General features: G+C 47.2%; 1 protein-coding gene across 2 annotated transcripts; it reads right to left on the bottom strand.

The window, feature by feature from the left end:
• Positions 1–286: 286 nt before the first annotated feature.
• Positions 287–19,735, bottom strand: syt9b (synaptotagmin IXb). 2 transcript variants are annotated; one of them, XM_067234578.1, is made up of 8 exons: positions 19,588–19,735; positions 14,581–14,747; positions 14,287–14,492; positions 13,411–13,951; positions 5,895–6,015; positions 4,419–4,590; positions 2,887–3,021; positions 287–951 (listed from the first exon to the last, which is right to left on the bottom strand). In XM_067234578.1, the coding sequence occupies exons 1-8, from the start codon at positions 19,733–19,735 to the stop codon at positions 888–890; spliced, it is 1,554 nt and encodes a 517-aa protein (XP_067090679.1). In that variant the 3' UTR covers positions 287–887. The 2 variants fall into 2 exon arrangements, with proteins under 2 accessions (XP_067090679.1, XP_067090678.1); XM_067234577.1 differs by having other exon boundaries at positions 287–965; positions 2,892–3,021.
• Positions 19,736–21,515: the final 1,780 nt, after the last annotated feature.

The following is a 21,515-nucleotide window of genomic DNA, read 5'->3' as shown; positions in this document are numbered from 1 at the left end:
AGGGGTTAGGCTCACTGGTGACATACATCACGTCAAAGCTTTCAAAGAGTGTGTGTACGTGTGTATAATTCAACACATTCAATGAATATGTAATACTGTATACTGCATATGTTATATATATATATATGTATTTATATTTATTTATTTATTTATCAAGAACATATGAATTGACAATTGACATTTTGTATGAACATTAGCAGCTAACATTAGCTAAAATTAGGTTCATTACAGAAATTAGAGAATTAAAATCTACATTACATCAAATTAAGCCATGCAATTTACCTAAAAATAAACCATTATCCATTAAATGTTAAAACATACGTGTTAAAAATACTAGAATCATCTCCCAACTGAAACTGGAACAATTTCTATCGATACAATTTTCCTTTCTAACAGTGCTGTAATATTAAACGGATGGCCACGGACATGCAGTTGAATTCTGTACTCGCTACGCAGGGTGTCGGCCCTAGGAGCAGGTCTGGGATCAGCAAGGCCCTCACATGCTCCTAGCCTCACCCACATGTGGGAGCAAAGATATGACCTGTGATCAGTAGTGGTACATCTACTTCCAATAATACTGCTGGCCTCTGTGGAGGCATGAACCAGTTTGGACCAATGAATGCAGTCGTGTTAAGGCTCCACCCCGTGTCAGGATGTCAGGATCCATCAGATCTTCTTCACAAGCCATCCGTGTCCTGTTTTGAATAGCGCCTCTTTTCACTGTGTTTGTGTGTGTGCGTGCGTGCATGTTTGTGCGTCGGTGTTGCTGTGCATTTGTGTGTGTGTAGATTTGTGTGTGTGTGTGTGCGTGCGCGTGTGTGTTTGTAGATGTGTGCAAGTGCGTGTGAGTGTAGATGTGCGTGCGTTTGTGTGGGTGTGTGTGTTGATCATGGTGAGGGCGGGGTCTTGAGAGAGTTGCAGGAGCCTCCCTGACTTCCTCCTCCTGTGGCACTCTGGCCCACCCACTGGAACACCCACAGGAAACAGGAAACTGTCAGAGCTCAGACTACTTCAATTTGTAATAAAAAGAACTTGAAAGTTTTTCACTTGGTAAAAATTCACACAGTGCATTCACACTCAAGTACAACATCTAATGATTAAGTCAGTTTAGTAACAAAAGCTATATGTTAAAATGCAACAGAATCCATGATCCATGAGTGTTGCAAATCCAGAATGTTCTAAACCAGCTGTGTGGTTGTTAATAGTCTGCAGCTGACTGAACTAAAGCAGGAGGAGAGGATTCAGAGTAAAGGATGGGCTACTCTACAAGGACGGGGAGACAGTGGAAAGCAGAACCACAGCTAAAAGGTCGGAAGGTCGAAATCGAATTTCATTCTGCACTTGCCGGCAAGTATTTTAATGGAACAGGGAGAGTCCGTCGTGAATTCTTTTTTAACATCAGGATCGGTGTTCTCTGAACACCTGCTCTCAGTGTGCTTTGCTTCCCCCCAAATCAACTGTTACTGGGTCTCTACACATAGATATAGTATTTGTACACATGTTTACTGTATATAGAGAGATATGCAGTACTGTGCAAAAATGCTTTTAGAAATAATGAAATGAAAAGACAAAACAAAACAGAAACATTGCACGTTTATACTGCCGAACAAATGCAGAAGACAAAACAATATACATTTAAGACAAAACACATGCAAAGAATCTTGTGTACGACATTTGCACAGTACTGTACAGTAAAGACAACTTTCTCTCCTTAATGTAGGGCGGACCTTCTGACTGGACTGTTTGAGGAGAGACCTTGGAAGCGTGGCGCTCTGAGACTGACCACTCCCCGCTCATTCTCCATGACAGCTCTGTTTCACAGCCGTCTCCCTGCTACAGAGTGACTACTTGAGATGTGCCTGCGGTGGGCGCTTGAGCCTGGGTTATGCTCCATTTACACTGGGACACACACGGGCACACACCCAGTGTATGTGTGTGTGTGAGTGTATGTGCGTCTTTTAATGGAGCATAAACCTGCCTCAAGTGGCCAAGTGTCTAAATTATTGATGGGATCAGTCAGTGGTCTGAGGGTCAACGATCCTCTCACCAGGACTTCAAAACATCACTGCACAGAAGCCCTGGAGCCGAAAGAAAATTAGGTTTGTGTGTGCGTCTTTCTGCTTTCTGCGTGTGTATTTCTGGATGTGTACGTGTGTGCGTTTGTGTGTGTGTCCATTGCTGTGTGTGTGCGTGTGGGTATGTGTTGTTGTCTGTCAGTGTGATTGTGTGTCTGTGTAGCTGCCATCTAGAGACCCTTATCCTCAAAGACAGCCCTCTCCCATTTTGAAGTAACACAAGTAAACCATTACCCAGCTCACGAGAAGGCACAGTCCAGACAGAGGCTCACCCCCCCCCCCTCCCCCCAGCAGTACCACTGTGGCAGGGCCTCACATCACATCCACCATCCCACCCTGCTCTCATAGCTGCCAGGGTTAAACCTTTGCTATGAGGATGTGTATATTTGATGTCACCAATCTAAATTAATGTTTAACTAGTCCAGTCTCTATTTTGGTCCTGCATTAATGAGTGTGGGGGAAGCGGGGTTCTTGAATAACAAACTGAATGAATTTGGCTCGCTCTCTTTCTACCTCTCTCATCCTCTCCCCCTCTCTCTTTTACTCTCTCTCTCTGTTTTCTCTCTCGCTGTTTGCTCTCCCACTAGGACACCAGCTTTGTTTTTATGATCAAACATAAAAGTCAAGTTTAATGTAAATCCATATGATGTAACCCGGTTATGCAACTGCATGTCATTTGCATGAACATTTCATCACACACACACACACACACACACACACACACACACACACACACACACACACACACACACACACACACACACACACACACACACACACACACACACACACACACACACACACACACTACCATACCTCTACAAGGGGATGCCAGTGAGCGATGGGTTTGCGGGGATAGGAGAGCATCTCGTTCCAGTGGTCTCTTCCCAGGCTCTCGGCCTCGTTCCCCACCCTGCTCACCCCGATCACCTCGTTATGACCCACTCTGTTTGACGGGAGAACACGACAAACAGCACAGACTGAACACAGCCACACCAAATCCTAACCCTGTCTGGTTGCATGCACAAACCCTGGCTGACTGTTAATGCACGTTGATGGGATGGGTATAGCTCAGTGGTTGTACCACATGACTTTCAATCCAGAGCAGAATCGCAGAGTTGCAAGTTCATATCTATCTCTGTGCATTACATTGGAATAAAGCTTCTTTTAAATCAATACATTGTTATCTACAACAACCGAAATAAACTGTTGGCAGAATGTAAATCGGTGTGGGCAGGATCTGTGCATCCCTCGTGGATAGAGTATATAGAGTATATTGCACCTTTCTGCCCAACTACTAACTATGTTGTCTCATTATAATGAGGTTCTGTTCTGCTCTAATATTAACCGCAGGAGGTCCACAGCCTGTTCTCTGAGGTCTGCAGACAGGAACTCCACAGTTAGAGATTATGTCAACGTTATTCACAGCGTCCGTGGGAAGTCCCATTGAGGCATTGAAATGTTTTGGTCCAGAGAGCCTTGATTACACGGGTGGACCATTATTGGGACAAAAACCTCTGAGAATTCAATACAGATATGGGCACGCAAAACAACCATGTTCAACACTGTAATGAGATAACACTGTCCCAAAACATGCACACAAATATTCATGTTGAGGGAGCAGAGGACGGGAGGCTTGCTCTGTTTGTCTGCGGCAGCTCCTGTTGTCGGCAATGTTTGAGTTTCTGGGGCCAATGGTACACGAGGGAACACGTGTTCTCCAAGTATTTATCCACCCGAGTCATCTGTACCGAAACTTTGGACCAATTCGGAAATCTCCTGCACTTAATTGACGCTACACTTGTACATGTGCTTGTTTCTCATGACAGTTCAACAACAATCATGTTCCTACTGCATTTTTACATTGGTTTCCAAGAAATGTCTGTATTGTATAAAATATACTCATCGTGTGATTGGATGAATGCGATGGTCGCAGCTGGTCGAGGCATCTACTGTACATGTCAGTAACTCACCGGTCCCAGTCCGTGACAGCTACAGTCAGTCACCCACCGGTCACAGTCCGTGACAGCTACAGTCAGTCACTCACCGGTCACAGTCCGTGACAGCTACAGTCAGTCACTCACCGGTCACAGTCCGTGACAGCTACAGTCAGTCTCTCACCGGTCACAGTCCTTGACAGCTACAGTCAGTAACTCACCGGTCACAGTCCGTGATAGCTACAGTCGGTCACTCACCGGTCACAGTCTGTGACAGCTACAGTCGGTCACTCACCAGTCACAGTCCGTGACAGCTACAGTCAGTCACTCACCGGTCACAGTCCATGACAGCTACAGTCAGTCACTCACTGGTCACAGTCCGTGACAGCTACAGTCGGTCACTCACCGGTCGTAGTCCATGACAGCTATGAGCAGGCTGATCTGGTCGATGTTCTCAGGCGGGACGTCGAACACGATGGCTTCGTTGTAGACGGGGTTCAGCGTGTTCCTCTTGGTGGAGGTCTTCCTCTTCTTCAGCCTGCGGCCCTCGCACATCAGGGAGACCTTCACGTAAGGGTCTGGAGAGACAAGGAGAGAGACCTTCACGTAGGGGTCTGGAGAGACAAGGAGGAGACCTTCACGTAGGGGTCTGGAGAGACAAGGAGGAGACCTTCACGTAGGGGTCTGGAGAGACAAGGAGGAGACCTTCACGTAGGGGTCTGGAGAGACAAGGAGGAGACCTTCACGTAGGGGTCTGGAGAGACAAGGAGAGAGACCTTCACGTAGGGGTCTGGAGAGACAGAGAGGGAGAGAGAACTTCATGGAAGGGTCTGGAGAGAGAGAGAGAGCAGAGAGAAAGAGGGTGTGGGGTGTGTTTAAGGGTGTGGGAAGACAGAAAGAAAGAGAGAGCAATAATAGATCTTCACCTAAGGGTCTGGAGAGAGCATGATAGAAGGGGTTAGGAGAGAGAAAGAGAGAGAGAGGAAGATTTTCACATAGTGGGTATCTGGAGATGAAGAAGACAAGAAGAGAGAGCAGGAAAAAAGACCTTATCAACGGTGTCTGGAGAGAGAGAGACATAGAGGGAGTTAACCACACAAGGTCTGAAGATGGAAGAAAAAAACACATCAGCATAACGAGAGATCTTATTGTATGGGTTAGAGTGAAATGGAAAACGCCAGAGAGGATGGGGTGGGGGGGGGGGGGGGGGAACAAGGAAAGTAGAATTGCTGTGAAAACCAATTGATGGTAAGGGAACTGTCATGTGACACGTGCAGCCAACAATATGTCTGACACCTTTTTTTTACGTGAAGAAGTGGCTCAGACGGATATTAAGGGTGTTCATGGAAGACTCCGAAAGTGTTTATTTGACATTTTTGAAACAAACTAGGTTGATTCATACTCTGTAAAAGAAATACATATAATCACAACGATTTGCTTTAAACTAAACATAAATGTTGTCCGTATTCCTGAATAAAGGTAAACTCCTGTGGGAATGACAGAGATTTTACATTGGGCCTGTGACGTAACAGGCTCCACAGACTTGTACAAATGGTTTTGAAGAAGAAATGTAAATGTAAGAAACAGACAGTATTTTATACTTCGAAATGGTATTAGGAAAAAAAGAAAAAAACATATGACCTACTTACACTTGAAAACTAGAATACGGCAGTAAAGTTTTGTCCACACAAGTTGATGCGAAGAAAAATATTGTCTTCCTTCAACTCATGTTTTCTCAAATCAAGCTATGTACATGAACCCTTAACTGATTATTAAATGGTGTACATGGCTACATCATAGTTATAGAACACAATGTATATGCTCTTTATGCGGAACCGGAATCTTCCATAATATTATTACAGATGAGGACCAGTATTCATACCTGATGCTCCAGTGATGTCCATAGCTTTGAGGTTCCTGGCCTTGATCATGGTGATGGTGAGTCTTCCAGCCGTGGGTAGGTAACACAGAGAAAACATCAGGTCTCCCAGGTCCACATTGTCCTACACGACCACAACAACAACACCAGACAATATGCTTATTGTTGATTTGAACCTTCACTTGAAATGAACCAGTCACTACAAGGGTGGCTTGTAAAAACAAAAAAGGATGTTAAAAAAGAATAAAGACAGTAAACTTCATAACGCTCTCAAATAAATAACAATCAATACAGCACCAATTCTCTCCTCTGATGGGGATCTACTGTGTTTATTTGTGTGTTGGGACATCTTTCCCCTCAAATATTGGTGTCCCCACCTTTAAATAGCCCGCAGTGGTTCACCCTCCCCTCTGAAATAGTCTGCATTGTGTCTCCACCCTAATGGTGGACTTAACCTTTAGACCCCATTGTTCCTGTCCAAAATTGGGACACCATTTTTCACCGTCAACACGCTGAGCCTCTTTTTGGTTTTTTAAGCTGTTGATAGGTGCCAGGATAGGATGATAACATATTTAGTAAAAATGTAATTAATACCGTTTTTTTGTTTTACTTTATCAATGTGTTAGACAGCTGTTACACAGATAATGTTTTTAGCAGTGTCGTTGTGGATACCATACTGCTCTCATTTCCCTCTTAGTGAGTCACTGTTTCCCGGCCAATAACAGGGATTTCACACACAGAAATCGTCCAATTAGCACTCCTTAAAATAACGTGTTAGGTATGTCGGAGGGTTTGTGTGCGTTCGTATGTGGATTTGTGTGCCTGTGTGTGTGGGTACGTGCTTTGTTTGTGTGTGCGTTGGTTGCGTCAGTAGACATGGCTCTGGAAATTTGAATTCAAGTGAAGCATGTAGCTTGAAGCTCCAAGATCACCTTCCTTTGTCTTGTCCGATGTCCCCTGATCCTTCTAAGAACGCCAGAGCTGGAGGCCCCTGAGCACTGCCATGGGAGACCCTATTATTCTGCCTGAGCAGAAAGGTCAGCGTGATTCTCCACTGAGCTCCAATAATTACCAGCCTGGCCAGCCGTCTCCTCTGTGTTTCTCAACGGCCCCGGGGCCAAACAGAAGCTGACTTCCCTGTTTGAGAACACTTTAGGCAAACACTTGATTTGAACTCGCTGTATTTGCCAACCATTGTTTAGAGTTTTGGGAGTATTGCTTGGTTTCACTGAATCAAATTAGTTTAAGAGCTCATTAATGGAGCAAACTTGATTCAGGCCGGATTTCAATCAGACCCTGTTTACCATGGAAATGTTAATGTGCACAGTGCAGAAGTAATTGTCTGAAGATTGCTGTTAAAAATTAGGAGCAGGAAAAGAATCAGTCTACCACTGAATAGACTTTGTTCAAACTCTGCACAACAACAATACCACACACTCTAATGAGGTTTTGTCTCATTCAACAAATCACCACGTTTCTTTATATAACTAAACCGACAATGCACATACAGGTCTCTAAGTCTCCAGCTAATTACTTTGATTTTCAATTTCAAAGCCCCTTTACCCCATTTCTCTCACACACACACACACACAAACACGTGCGCACACACGCACACACCCATGTACCAACATACAGAAACACACACTTCAAACACCACACTAACATCAACAAAGCAATATCAATAGTTTTGGTCGCTAGGTCCTCACAGTGATGCTTCCTCTATGCGCAGCTTTCCTTTGTGCTTGCTTGGGATTATTGGCCACTGAGGAATGTGAATGATCTTGCTCTTGGCAAACTATCTGTTCTTCAGACAAGGACGATTATCCAGAGCAGGAAAAGGTCAGGGAAAGGTCAGGTGGACACACTGTAGGTGGAGGATGTCAAACTGTGACCATGTCCTGTCTTGCATTCATAAGTGTCTCCCCCTCCCCCTTCCCCTTCCCCCCCCCCCCCTCCCTCTCCATAGACAGATAGGAAGTGATCTCCAGCCTCTACAACATTATTAGCATGCTGTGTTGGCGTCTGGGCTCTGGACCTGGTCCAGGATCAGTAAGAATCGAATCAGTCCAATGAGATGATTTGTCACGACTGTCAACATTGACCGCCAGATCAGGCCAGAGGACGATTGACCTTTGTCCTAAACCTTATTTCGTAACTCATAATTCCATTATGAAGAGATATCAATGTACATCTTGAAAAATCGTCATCTCCGTCGTCATCATCATCAGCTTCATCATGCCAAGCTTAACACACTGACCTATACCACAAATTGTACTGCACTTCTGGCCCAGAACCCAGACTCACTCACAATTAAACCAAGATAGGAGGCCACTGCACATTGACACACATGCAAGGCCTGTGTTATGGTATGACCACGCCCAGTGAAGAGTACCATTGTGGGACAATGGAACAAGCGTTCCGGTAAACCGTTCGTTTGGGATGCGTTCATGCGTAACAGGTGTCATCGCGTCGCTCATCAGTATCGCTTCCTCCCTCACTTGTCCACTCGTGGGGTTCAAACTATTGTCCTCCGCCTCGCGCAAATAAGGACCACCATTCATTAACACTGCTTAAGCCTGCTACACCACTGAAAAGCTAGCTATTCAATGTGTGGTCACGTTTAAGCGCGCCTCCAGCCTCTCTGTCTCTCTCTCTCTCTCACACACTCAACAAGGGGGAGCAGGGAGGGCCTCCGCTCTCAGAAATATATAACCCAATTACCCCCCCCCCCCCCCCCCCCCCCATCAGCAGACTATAGAATAACAGCCGCCACTCCTGTAAGCATTTAAATCAAGTCAGCGGTTGGAATTATGGTCACTTGTGCTCTCAATGAGATTATGCTGGCACTCTAAAGGGTCTTGGTAAGGCTGAGAGAAGGCAGCAGTCTATCTCATGTAATTATTTCTTTAGAGTTAGCACTAGCACCTTCTCTCCCGGAGGCTGCAGGCTTACCTTTGTCTCTCTCCCTCTCTCTCTTCTATCTCTCTCTCTCTCCCCCTCTCTCTCAATTCCTCTTTCTCATCTCTCTCACCCTCTCTTTATTTCCGTATAACTATAAAAACATGTCATAGCAAACTTAATAGAGCCTGAAGCCGATGCCACAGCTCATACATTCATGTATGTGGATAAAACCACAAATAGATTATGTGGATGAATCCATCCTTAAGTGGATTGAACCCTGCAAAAATAAGGTGACGAGAGGAATTCCATTGGTGACTTGAACTTCACAGTCAACGTGCCCACCCCGTGCCACATCCCGACCGTTTGACCAAATAATGTTGCTTTCCTCTACTCGTCTGGTTACTGAATGGTTTGCAGCCCACTCACAGATGAAGTCTCCTAACTCTCCCGCTCTCTCCTTTCCTCACTCCAATTGAGCCGTTCTTCTCTGCAAGAATGTCTATGAAGCCTACCAATGTTTTACCACAGGTATATAGTGACATGACAGTCAAAGTGACCTTGATGTCAAGTGTTGCCATGAAAACAGCTCGGACAAAACGTGCTCGAGAACAACTGCCAACTCCTTCAACAACGCGGAGAGAATTCTTCCTGGTCGTTTGTCACTGCAGTCCGAGTACAGAGTGTTCCTTGGCCTTTCAGCTGTTGCGACTTTAAGCCTTGTGGATATAAAAGGCTATGCAGTCATTATGTGGCAAGCCAGCATGCTGTGACACAGCAGGGGGAGATGGGACCAAATCCGTCTCCCTCATTATTCCCCTCGTTAGGTCCAGTTGGGGTCGATGGGATTGAGTGGAGTCAGAGGGTGACAGGTAATCCGAAAAGTGTCTGTTATCTTGGTTTCAGACATATTCTGAAACCAAGCGAGGGATTTCTAACTTTATTTAGACATTTGGTGATATATTTGCTGTGTCTGTAACGGGTGTGCAGGGAGGAACCAGATGCAAGGAGACCGACGATGCAGGATTATCAAATAAAAGAGCTTAATGAGGACCGTAGACACAGCCGGGATAGACGACAGGAAACACGCTACATGAAACCAACGACTGACCAAGACTGTAAAAATGACAGGGACTTAATACCCCGAACCAAACAAGACACAGGTGAACGCAACAACACTAACAACACTGAAAGACAATCAACAAGACACAGGTGGAACTAATAAACACAGAACACAGGGAAAACACTAGGGCAGACAAACTAATGCTGGGTACACAATAAAAGATTTTTTAAATCTTATCAGATTTTCAAAATGTGAGAGACCACAGACATGAGGACAAAACAATCCTAGACTTAACCATTTTGCTCCCCCCACACATCAGGATTTCTAATATTTACGATTCGCGATCGGGGCGGCTCCGACGTTCTCCCGAGCAGGTTCGGTCACTCTTAACACCTCACACCAAGGGAAAATATGATCAAATAATCTGTAGACCCATCAAGATAATCGGGACATTACCTAGGATTGTCGGAAGGGGGGGAAATCGGCCCGCTTATCCTGTGGTGTGCATAAGGCTGGGGCATGGCCGTGGGCGTGGCAGTGTCACTCAAGATCTCGCATTTACAAGTGCTGTAACTGACCGTGAAACCGCAATTTTATACATTTGGTGTATTTAATACTTTTTAAAAATGTAAAATGCATGTTTTGTTTATGTCAACTTTTTAATAGAGGTAGTTGGAGAGAGAAAAACATGCAGGTAAAACAACCCAGGCTGGAATTGAACCCAGGCCCCTGGCTTTAGGCTTAGTGCTACATGCTCTTACCCTGTAAGCCTCCAGGGCACCCCAGATACTGACAGACATTTAATTTTAGGATGACTCTGAGAGTAGTGAGAGAGGAGGAGAAATGTGCCAACTTCTCCTCTCTCTATCCTTGACAGGAGAGACCATCATTAAGGCTTTCTCTCATGTCTGTTAGCTCAATGCAGCTCCTCCTCAATACACCACACACACACCACATACACACACAGACACACACGTACATACAAACACCCCACCCCAGCACACCACACCACAATAACGTAGATCACTAGAGGATTGAGACACTGTATTGCATCTTTATCCCACACACTCAGTCAGCCACATCACACACTGTTTTATTCAGTATCCCTCCCTCCTCCCTGTGAACATGTAGTCCCTGCCTCAGTGTAGATCCTAGGTTCCAGTGTGGGTGGTGTAGGCTGAGTCCCACAGTGTGCATGTGATGCACAGCATATGGCGGAGGATACTGTACGTTCCACAGGCTTGGAGATGTGGTGTAGGAGGCTTCTCTGGGACTTGAGTTACGAGTTATGCATGGGTCACACAGTAGCGTCCGGGTGAGGGTCCCCAAGGGTCTGGCCCAATTCTGGGGGCAGCAGAGATCGGATCTGTGTGACCCCCTCTCTCTCCTCCCCCCCTCCCCCTTCCCTTACCTCCCCTGACTCTGTGGCACCTTGAAGCTACCGCTCTTCAGTTCTTAAAACGACTCCAACACACCGTTATGCATCGCTGGTGACTTCAAACCCAACGCACCTACAGTGTAGTGCCCCGCCCGGGCGTGCCGTCCCCACTGCTCCATGGCACAGTTGTGATACCAGCGGTTAATAATGTAATGTAGCTCCATCCGGCTCAGCATCCAGTCAAACGTCAGTGCCAGCCCAGATTTAGGTCAGTACCCCCCAGTGTTTCCTAGTGGAATCATCAAACATTCACTCCAGCTAAGTATATTTCTGTGTTCCCCCCCCCCCCACACACACCCAACCCAACCCCCCCCCTCACCCCCACCACCAACCCCCCCGCCCAACCCCCCAGTCTGTATAAACCAAGGGAGTGTGTGTGTGAGTGAGAGAGAGAGAGAGAGAGAGAGAGAGAGAGAGAGAGAGAGAGAGAGAGAGAGCGAGAGTGGATGTGCGGTTGTGTCTACATGCGCATATGTGTGTGTGTGTGTGTGTGTGTGTGGGGGGGGGGGGGGGGTACGTATATTGCTCTGAACTACTCCTCAATGCTTTCCCCCTTGTCCCGCTCTGTAGTTGCCATGGTTCTACATGGCTCTGGATTTTTACACCAGTTTCCTGTGAGCCAGATGGGAGGATGAAGGAGGGGACTGGCAGAATGGGACCGATTCCGCTCCCAGAGTTTCCCAGTTGAACTCTTCCCAACTCCCGGAGATACAGACAGACGAGGACCCAGAGCCGCTCGAGCCTGACACGCACAGGAGGATGACGGGGAGGTTTTAGCATGAGCCTGTTTCAGCTGTCTTCCCCTCACCGTGGTAACCCACTCTCTACCCTCCCTCAACACCTTCCTGTCTCCCCTCACCGTGGTAACCCACTCTCTACCCTCCCTCAACACCTTCCTGTCTCCCCTCACCGTGGTAACCCACTCTCTACCCTCCCTCAACACCTTCCTGTCTCCCCTCACCGTGCTAACCCACTCTCTACCCTCCCTCAACACCTTCCTGTCTCCCCTCACCGTGGTAACCCACTCTCTACCCTCCCTCAACACCTTCCTGTCTCCCCTCACCGTGGTAACCCACTCTCTACCCTCCCTCAACACCTTCCTGTCTCCCCTCACCGTGGTAACCCACTCTCTACCCTCCCTCAACACCTTCCTGTCTCCCCTCACCGTGGTAACCCACTCTCTACCCTCCCTCAACACCTTCCTGTCTTCCCCTCACCGTGGTAACCCACTCTCTACCCTCCCTCAACACCTTCCTGTCTCCCCTCACCGTGGTAACCCACTCTCTACCCTCCCTCAACACCTTCCTGTCTCCCCTCACCGTGGTAACCCACTCTCTACCCTCCCTCAACACCTTCCTGTCTCCCCTCACCGTGGTAACCCACTCTCTACCCTCCCTCAACACCTTCCTGTCTCCCCTCACCGTGGTAACCCACTCTCTACCCTCCGTCAACACCTTCCTGTCTCCCCTCACCGTGGTAACCCACTCTCTACCCTCCCTCAACACCTTCCTGTCTCCCCTCACCGTGCTAACCCACTCTCTACCCTCCCTCAACGCCTTCCTGTCTCCCCTCACCGTGGTAACCCACTCTCTACCCTCCCTCAACACCTTCCTGTCTCCCCTCACCGTGGTAACCCACTCTCTACCCTCCCTCAACACCTTCCTGTCTCCCCTCACCGTGCTAACCCACTCTCTACCCTCCCTCAACGCCTTCCTGTCTCCCCTCACCGTGGTAACCCACTCTCTACCCTCCCTCAACACCTTCCTGTATCCCCTCACCGTGGTAACCCACTCTCTACCCTCCCTCAACACCTTCCTGTCTCCCCTCACCGTGCTAACCCACTCTCTACCCTCCCTCAACACCTTCCTGTCTCCCCTCACCGTGGTAACCCACTCTCTACCCTCCCTCAACACCTTCCTGTCTCCCCTCACCGTGCTAACCCACTCTCTACCCTCCCTCAACACCTTCCTGTCTCCCCTCACCGTGGTAACCCACTCTCTACCGTCCCTCAACACCTTCCTGTCTCCCTTCACCCTGCTAACCCACTCTCTACCCTCCCCCATGCCTTCCTGTCTACTCTCAACGGTGTTCGCTTGTGCGTGAAGGAAGCTGGAACTCACCGAGGTCACGTACTGGATCTCCCTGTTCAGCTTGGTCTCCCGGGGGAAGTCGGCCAGATCCAGGAAGTTGTCCACCACCACTTGGCCAATCAGGTCATGGCGCGAGAAGCGGTCAAAGTCGTAGACGCTGAAGTGCAGCTTCCGGGACGGCAGCTCGCCGTACGTCACGGGAAACAGGAAGACCTCGTCGAAGACCGGGTTGAGCGTCTTCCTGTGCACCTTGGTCTGGTGTTTGGTCTTCCTGTCGGGCAGCAGGTAGATCTTGACGTAGGGGTCGGAGGTTCCGGAGAAGTCCTTGGCGGGGAGGTCCTGGGCTCGCTGGATCTTGACGATCAGCTGCTCCAGGTCGCAGTCGAACTTGAGGATAAAGTGGAGCCGTCCGCAGCTGTCCTCGCCGTGCTCGTCGTCGGCGTCCACGGAGCGCTGCTTGTAGAGCTCTGGTTTGATCCGGCCCAGGCCCGACAGGGACTCCTGTCTCTGGAACTGGGCCAGGTTGAAGTCCGGGTTGGACAGGTTCATTTGGCGCCGGATGGAGTGGTGTCTGGGTGGGGACAGGGGGAGACGATGATGGGAGTTGTGTTTTTTTGGATGACGAAGTGTTCTGTTTAGTTTAGTGCTTGGTGAATTTATGAGGTGTGAGCAAGCCAAGAGATAGATAGGGAGAGGGTGATAGATTAGATAGATAGATAGTTAGAAAGATGGATAGATAGATGTATAGAGAGAGAGAGAGAGAGAGAGAGAGAGAGAGAGAGAGAGAGAGAGAGAGAGAGAGAGAGAGAGAGAGACAGACAGACAGACAGACAGACAGACAGACAGACAGACAGACAGATTATCAGACAGAGAGGGAGACAGCGACAACCCCAGATAAATCCTGACCGTCCGGAGGAGGTGGGCTCGGTGATCTGTCTCTGCACACGGGCTATGTGGTGGACATAGTTGTCCTTGGCCTTGGTCTGGGCCTCCAGGGGGATGTCTGGGGACGTGTGGCTGATCTTCATGGCCGACTCCAGGACCGGGTTGGGGCCCGAGGGCTCCTTCACACACTCCTCACTGTACTCCCGCTCCTCGCCATCCCCATCCACCTGCAGCACAAACACACAGGAAGACCATATTGTTCTAACTCATCATTCTAATATGACAGGTGCTTGTGTGTGTGTGTGTGTGTCTCACCTCCATCAGAACTGGCTGCTGGTCCCCAAGGCCCGCCCTCAAGGCGTCGGCCAGGCTGCCTCCTCGCCATGGCAACCAGCATAGTTTCCAGGAGACGTAGAGAGAGACGCTGAAGAGGGCCAGACCACAGGTGGTGACGAGGAGTGACAGGAGACTCACAGACACATCTGGAGGGAGAGGAGGAGGATGACATGAGAGAGATAAGGGAAGGAGAGGTTATAGAGAGAGAGAGAGAGACAGAGAGAGAGAGAGAGAGAGGGGGGGGGGTGGAGGAGGGGGAGGAGGGAGAGGGGGAGGAGAGGTTAAAGAGAGGGGGAGGGGGAAGAGTTTATAGAGAGTGGGAGGAGGAGAGAAGAGGAGAGAGAGAGAGAGAGAGAGAGAGAGAGAGAGAGAGAGAGAGAGAGAGAGAGAGAGAGAGATAGAGAGAGAGAGAGAGAGAGGTTACAGGGAACACACACTAGGGGAGCGGGCTAGTAATCAGAAGGTTGCTAGTTCGATTCCCGGCTATGCCAACCAAATGACGTTGTGTCCTTGGGCAAGGCACTTCACCCTACTTGCCTCGGGGAGAATGTCCCTGTACTTACTGTAAGTTGCTCTGGATAAGAGCGTCTGCTAAATGACTAAATGTACAGAGACAGAAAGAGAGGGAGGAGGAGAGGTTAGAGAGGGGGGAGGAGGAGGAGGAGGAGGAGGAGAGAGAGGTTACAAATATGATTGACAGTGTGGACTATGGGAATGATGACTAGGATGATGATGCTAAGTCACAAGGACTTGGAATAAAAATATTACTTGGGATTGTACTTCTTAAGTATCTATCATTGATGTCATTGAGGAACATCTAGGTAAATCTACCATCAGTAAGCCATTGTTAATCATCCTTGTTGTACTTGGTCTACTCCTGGCAGTGTAGAGAACTTGGACTTCGGGACCAGAGATGAGATCCATTAGCTGAGGGTTGCTATAGCTCTGTGGAGTAATGCTAGGTTGGACAGTAAGTGCTCCTCCCTCTTCCCTCTGTTCTCTCAACGTCCTCTTCCCTCTCTTCTCCTCTCCTCTCTTCTCTTCTTTCTCCTCCTCTCCCCTCCTGTCTGCTCTTCTCTCACTTCCTCTCCCCTCCCCTTCTCTCTTGTCCTCTCCTCATTTATCATGTGGTCTTTTCTCCTCTTCATTTCCTCTGAGTCATTATGCCATTACTCCAAACCATCTACATTTGAAAAACCTGTCAATATTGACTGTGATGTGAAATCATGCTACAAATAGTTGTTTCTCATTTACGGAATGACGTATGAGAGTTCTATAGTCTAAAGTGAGTTACTAAACTAAAGAGATTGTAGCTTAAGTTTGGAAGTCTAAAACCATTCCTCAGTTGCCAGGCTGTAATCAAGGAAAAACAAGCTTTGAACCTGCCATTTTTAATCGAGTTTTGGCTGTTTAATTTACTGTAATACTATGTGCTTAATCAGTAGCCAACAGGACACAGACGTTTAGACTTTCTTGAAAGCAACTTGTTTAATTGGTTGTGGCTTGATTATTTTAATTGTCTATCAACAGCATGCACTGTCACTCTCCACCTCCCTTGCCCCCCCCCTCTCTCTAACCCACTCTTTCTCACACAAACACACACACTGTTGATGCACACGTTACAAGTCAGTAATGTATACAACCGTGTTGAAATGAGTATGTCTACATAAGGTCATGTACTGTATGTAGCACAAGAAGCAGCTGCGTGGTTTTGCTCAGTTTAATCATGTTAATGTAGCAGCGGAGCAGGAGAAGCCCTGGGTCTCTGAGAGCACAGCCCTTCTCTCTCATCGTTACAGCCTGTCGCATTATTGGGCTGTGACGTTTAGTCGTTCAATTTGTGAAAACAGCTATTAAGAACAGGAAGGGATGGACATTCTGGAAATCATTGAAACTTGTTCAGGGCAATACCTAAAGACAACACATCCAATGAGAAGTGATGGTGTGTGTGTGTGTGTACAATATTCCGTTTCAAACACCAGAAAACAAAAGCTACATTTTGCAAATGGATCTCTTCTAAGTAAAGGGGTTCTCTTTATCTTTGAAGTGAACCCAACTTTAAATCACCCTAAAGCACTGTACTGTATTTTCACAGTAAATGTTGCATTGACAGTGTACAAGGGCTTTGATGAGGCAGATGAGCCAACACAACAAACTAGATGGTTATCTTGGCCAAGGTTGTCACATGATCAAACAAGTCTTTTGTGAACTTGATTTGCATTGATCTTCAAACACAGCCAGAGAGAGAGAGAGAGAGAGAGAGAGAGAGAGAGAGAGAGAGAGAGAGAGAGAGAGAGAGAGAGAGAGAGAGAGAGAGAGAGAGAGAGAGAGAGAGAGAGAGAGAGAGAGAGAGAGAGAGAGAGAGAGAGAGAGAGAGAGAGAGAGAGAGAGAGAGAGAGAGAGAGAGAGAGAGAGAGAGAGAGAGAGAGAGAGAGAGAGAGAGAGAGAGAGAGAGAGAGGGAGACAGAAAGATAAAGAGTAGAACGTAAGCTGAAGGACACGTTTACTGCGAGATGAAAAGACTTCACTATCTGACTTGCTAACACTGTACGCTGGTAAAGGTCTCAACCCATCTTCATGTTCGTTCTCGCTTCCATGACATCTTCCTTATCAGAGCATCTCTGAGCTCCTACGTGGCCCGCATGTCAAATCACATGGAACAGGCCTTCACCAACTCATACATACATGTGGAACATACCCTCTCTTTGAACTGTGGTGTCTTATCTTTTTACAGGCATGAAGGCAGGCTTCAAACCTACATGAAGGATGTAGGATGATTTATTCATATAGTGTGTGTGCTTGTGTGTGTGTCGCCACAGGGCACATCGCCACAGGACACTACTCAGCAGCAGTAACACTCTCCTGCCCTCTCTCTTTCACTCTGCATTTGTGTGTCTCTGGGACACTGAACATGCTAGTCCTGGAGGTCAGAGCAGGGCTGTTCATGGGGTCTGTCAGAGTAGGACTAGTCCTGGAGGTCTGTCAGAGTAGGACTAGTCCTGGGGTCTATCACAGTAGGACTATTCCTGGAGGTCTGTCAGAGCAGGACTATTCCTGGAGGTCTGTCAGAGTAGGACTAGTCCTGGGGTCTATCAGAGTAGGACTAGTCCTGGGGTCTATCAGAGTAGGACTAGTCCTGGAGGTCTGTCAGAGCAGGACTATTCCTGGAGGTCTGTCAGAGTAGGACTAGTCCTGGGGTCTATCAGAGTAGGACTAGTCCTGGGGTCTATCAGAGTAGTACTAGTCCTGTGGTCTATCAGAGTAGGACTAGTCCTGGGGTCTATCAGAGTAGGACTAGTCCTGGAGGTCTGTCAGAGTAGGACTAATCCTGGAGGTCTGTCAGAGCAGGACTAGTCCTGGGGGTCTGTGGGTGGTGACCATGACAGAACAGGGATGTTAGAGATGTTACTAGTCTCTCAGGCGTGACCTGTGGATGATGCACGCACGCACACACACACACACACACACACACACACATACACACACAAACCACACACACACACACGCCCACACACATTATTCCCCAGAGGTCTCATTACAGCCATCTACACCCCATAAAACCCTCTCGGAGTCTGGACTGTAAACCCTTTAAAGCCCATTAAGACTGGCTTTACTCTTGATATTGACTGCTTGTTGCGGAGGTTCACATCCTTTCCCAAGGCCAGGCCCAGGCCTCTGTAATGCCTCTCCCAACCTTCCTCCGATGACACACTGCTGACACACGTGTCTCAAACAGGAAATGAAAAACATGCCATCCAAGGGTCAGAGTTCAAGGAAAGATGAGGCTGAGGCAGTTGGGTTAAGAACTACAGTACTACTGTGCAAAATATTTTCGACATAAAAATATTTCAGAAACATCTTCCGTATTTGTGCAGCAGTATGAAAGTGCAATGTTGAGAAAGTTTGTGTTTAGCCTTTTCATTTCATTATTTAAGCATTTTTGCTTGACTTTTGGTGGAGCATGGTAAAATGAGAGCAAAGCTGAAACCAAAGATGATAGAGCATAATGGTTTTTACATCTCTTTTCCCACCAAGCCTACTTTGTGTAGTTTAAGCAGTCAGCTGTTTAATTAATGTTTGTTAACATTTGGCAGTGCTGTCAGAATGTGTGAAGTCCTTGTTTTCCTGGAGAGAAAGACCTAATCAATCCCCTCGAGAGTGTGAGTGTTGAGCCCTTGCCCCGGCCATATTATCAGCACTTCCTTTGCAGATACCCCATTCATAAAGTAAAAAGGCTGAAATGTTGAATGCAACATGAGCAGCGCATGGTCAACATAAATTGCACCTCATCGGTTTAGCAGAGCCCAGCATTGATGGACGACGAGGAAAAGAATCGATTGAGATAAGTCATTGGTGTTCCACCAGATTTCTAATAAGGTGTGATTGGTGTCATATTACGTCGACAATACCGGGTTTATGTGGAACAACCGGCAGTAAATGGGTCACACGGCCTTTTGGGAAAAGATCCGTTAGCTGAACTTCCGCTGGATCATGAATCTTTAATGGCATTTGTAACCGCACCAGGCCAGGTGGTAGTCCTGAATCCAGCTAAAGATATTTCAAAGAAAACACTGATTAATATCGAGGCAAATCTCATTTTCAAGTTTGATTGACAGCTGACAGATTTCATAACTAAATAACCGGGGATATCAGCAAATTATATGTAATATGCGAGTGTATATTTGTCCTAATAACATAGAGTTAAAAATGATATTTCGTTACTTTTTGTATTGATGATGTGGTTGCGTCTTTCTTTTACCGCCGTCAGCAAAAACAACTTAGTATAAACGTACAGATAAATGTGCATACTTCTGAAAATGATCTGTATCATCAATATCGTGCAGTACCAACCCAGTCTTCTCTCAACAGGTTTCCGCACCCTCTGTATGCAGGCTGCTATAGGAGCCGACTGAACATGAGCTGTATTGAGGAAGTTTACTAAAACATTTTTACAAAAAGCCAAGAACTAAAACTGTAAGTGCCTACCTGAGTCGGAATACCTCGGTCTGGCAAGATCACGGAAATAATAGATAAAATCCACACAGTTATCGTTCTGCACTTCGCCCTTAGAGCACAGGTCGGAGAGCAGTTCCAGTGCCTTTCGACAGATCTCGTCCTCTCTGTCTCCAGGCATTTCCCACCAGCATGCTTCTGAATGGGGGGGCTCTCTAGCGGCGACCCACCACTATTAGACCGGTCACTGACACTCCGGTATCCCCGGAACCACTTCTAACCGACCACCTTACGCCCTTATCCACTAATAGATCCGACTCTGCGATCCAGCGCGCTTAAAATATCTCGTCGGTTAGCATCACGTAAAGTAAGAGCTAGAAGCGCAAGGCTGTTCCTAATGTGAACTGAGTCCGTATGAGGATAACAATAAGTTTGAAATCCGATTTTGGCCGTTTAAATCGGTGCTAGGAGTCGAGGACACTGGTTGAATCATCCACCCAGGCGCGCGCAGCCCTCTGGCCAGTTCATCCAGTCCCGTGCGCTGTTCGTTGCTCTGTGGTGCTGAAATCCCAGCGCTCTGCGCGCTCGTCAAGGTCTTGATGAATGAATTGAGTCTTTGCTCGATTATTTCTCAATGCGCTGGCAGTACCCAATTCTTCCCACACACCCTCTCCCTCGCTAACTCGCTTGTGTTCACTGCACAGCTACAAACTCAACATTTTCAACTTGTGTTTGTGTATTGTACAATGTGTTGTGTTATATATAAATTAGGTGGCTGAGCGGTTAGGGAATCGGGCTAGTAATCTGAAGGTTGCCAGTTCGATTTCAAGCCGTGCAAAATTACGTTGTGTCCTTGGGCAAGGCACTTCACCCTACTTGCCTCGGAGGGAATGACCCTGTACTTACTGTAAGTCTGGATAAGAGCGTCTGCTAAATTACTGTTACATATCATTTTTTATGCCACACGTTGCTTGCCATGCCACAAGAATGTAATTGTCCAGAATATTATGTGCAAATCTATTTGACTTAAACTACATAAAGGGTTTTTCTCTCAGTCTGATTTTCCTAGTTGTCATTATTCCACAAGTATACATTTGTTTTTGTCTTTCTTACTGACTCTCACTTTCTTTCTCTCTCTCTTCCTCACTCCCTCTCTCTGCCTCTCTTTCTCTGTTTTTCTCTTTCTCCCCCCCTCTCTCTACCTATCTGTTTCTCTCCCCTCACTCTCCCTATTTTTTTTATCTTTTCTTTCCCCCTCTCTCCCCCCCCCCCCTCTCTCTCTCTCTCTCTCTCTCTCTCTCTCTTTCTGGATACTCCACCCTAAACAGCAGGCTCACCGTTTACTGTAACAAGGTCTGTAATCAGTGTATAATCAGTAGGTTAAGCTGTGACAGGTGTTCTCCATGCCTTGATGCACTTGATTGAGGTTGCAGTGTTTGGTCCCAACCAAAGTTATTTATTTTGAAGTGTGTCAGTCAGTTAGCCTGACTATTGTACGTGACAAGTAACCGCATTGAACAAGAACACTTATCCCTGGACTCTAAAGTAATAGTTTGGAAACCATTAGCGAACTGTCTTTGTAGCGGGAAATTGAAGCACACAGGAAACCTTGTGAAGAAAGAAAGGACTTTTTAAAGTGTGTGTCTGTGTGTTTGTCCTGTCTGTGTCTAATAAAGGTAGGAGTTACTGTCTATGGCCATGAGTAAGTCACATATAAGGAACAATGCCGTTGAGTGACCTACATAGAGACATCCTGTCACTATCATCACAGCGTCACAGGTCATGCAGATGGAGGATGTCAGCCTATCAGCATCAGGGTAGCATCAATCATGATTGATCTTTTTCACTGTTGTTGTTCTCTGCTGTGTTGTCTCAGGCAGGTGGGAGTGTCCACGTGTATGCTATAGCTCGAGGTAGAGAACATGGCTATGGCTTACTCACCGGTCTGTCTGTCTGTCTGT

The sequence above is a fragment of the Osmerus mordax genome, chromosome 4 (assembly GCF_038355195.1).
Source record: "Osmerus mordax isolate fOsmMor3 chromosome 4, fOsmMor3.pri, whole genome shotgun sequence".
NCBI classification, from domain to species: domain Eukaryota; kingdom Metazoa; phylum Chordata; class Actinopteri; order Osmeriformes; family Osmeridae; genus Osmerus; species Osmerus mordax.
This window is presented reverse-complemented; position numbering and strand designations above follow the sequence as displayed.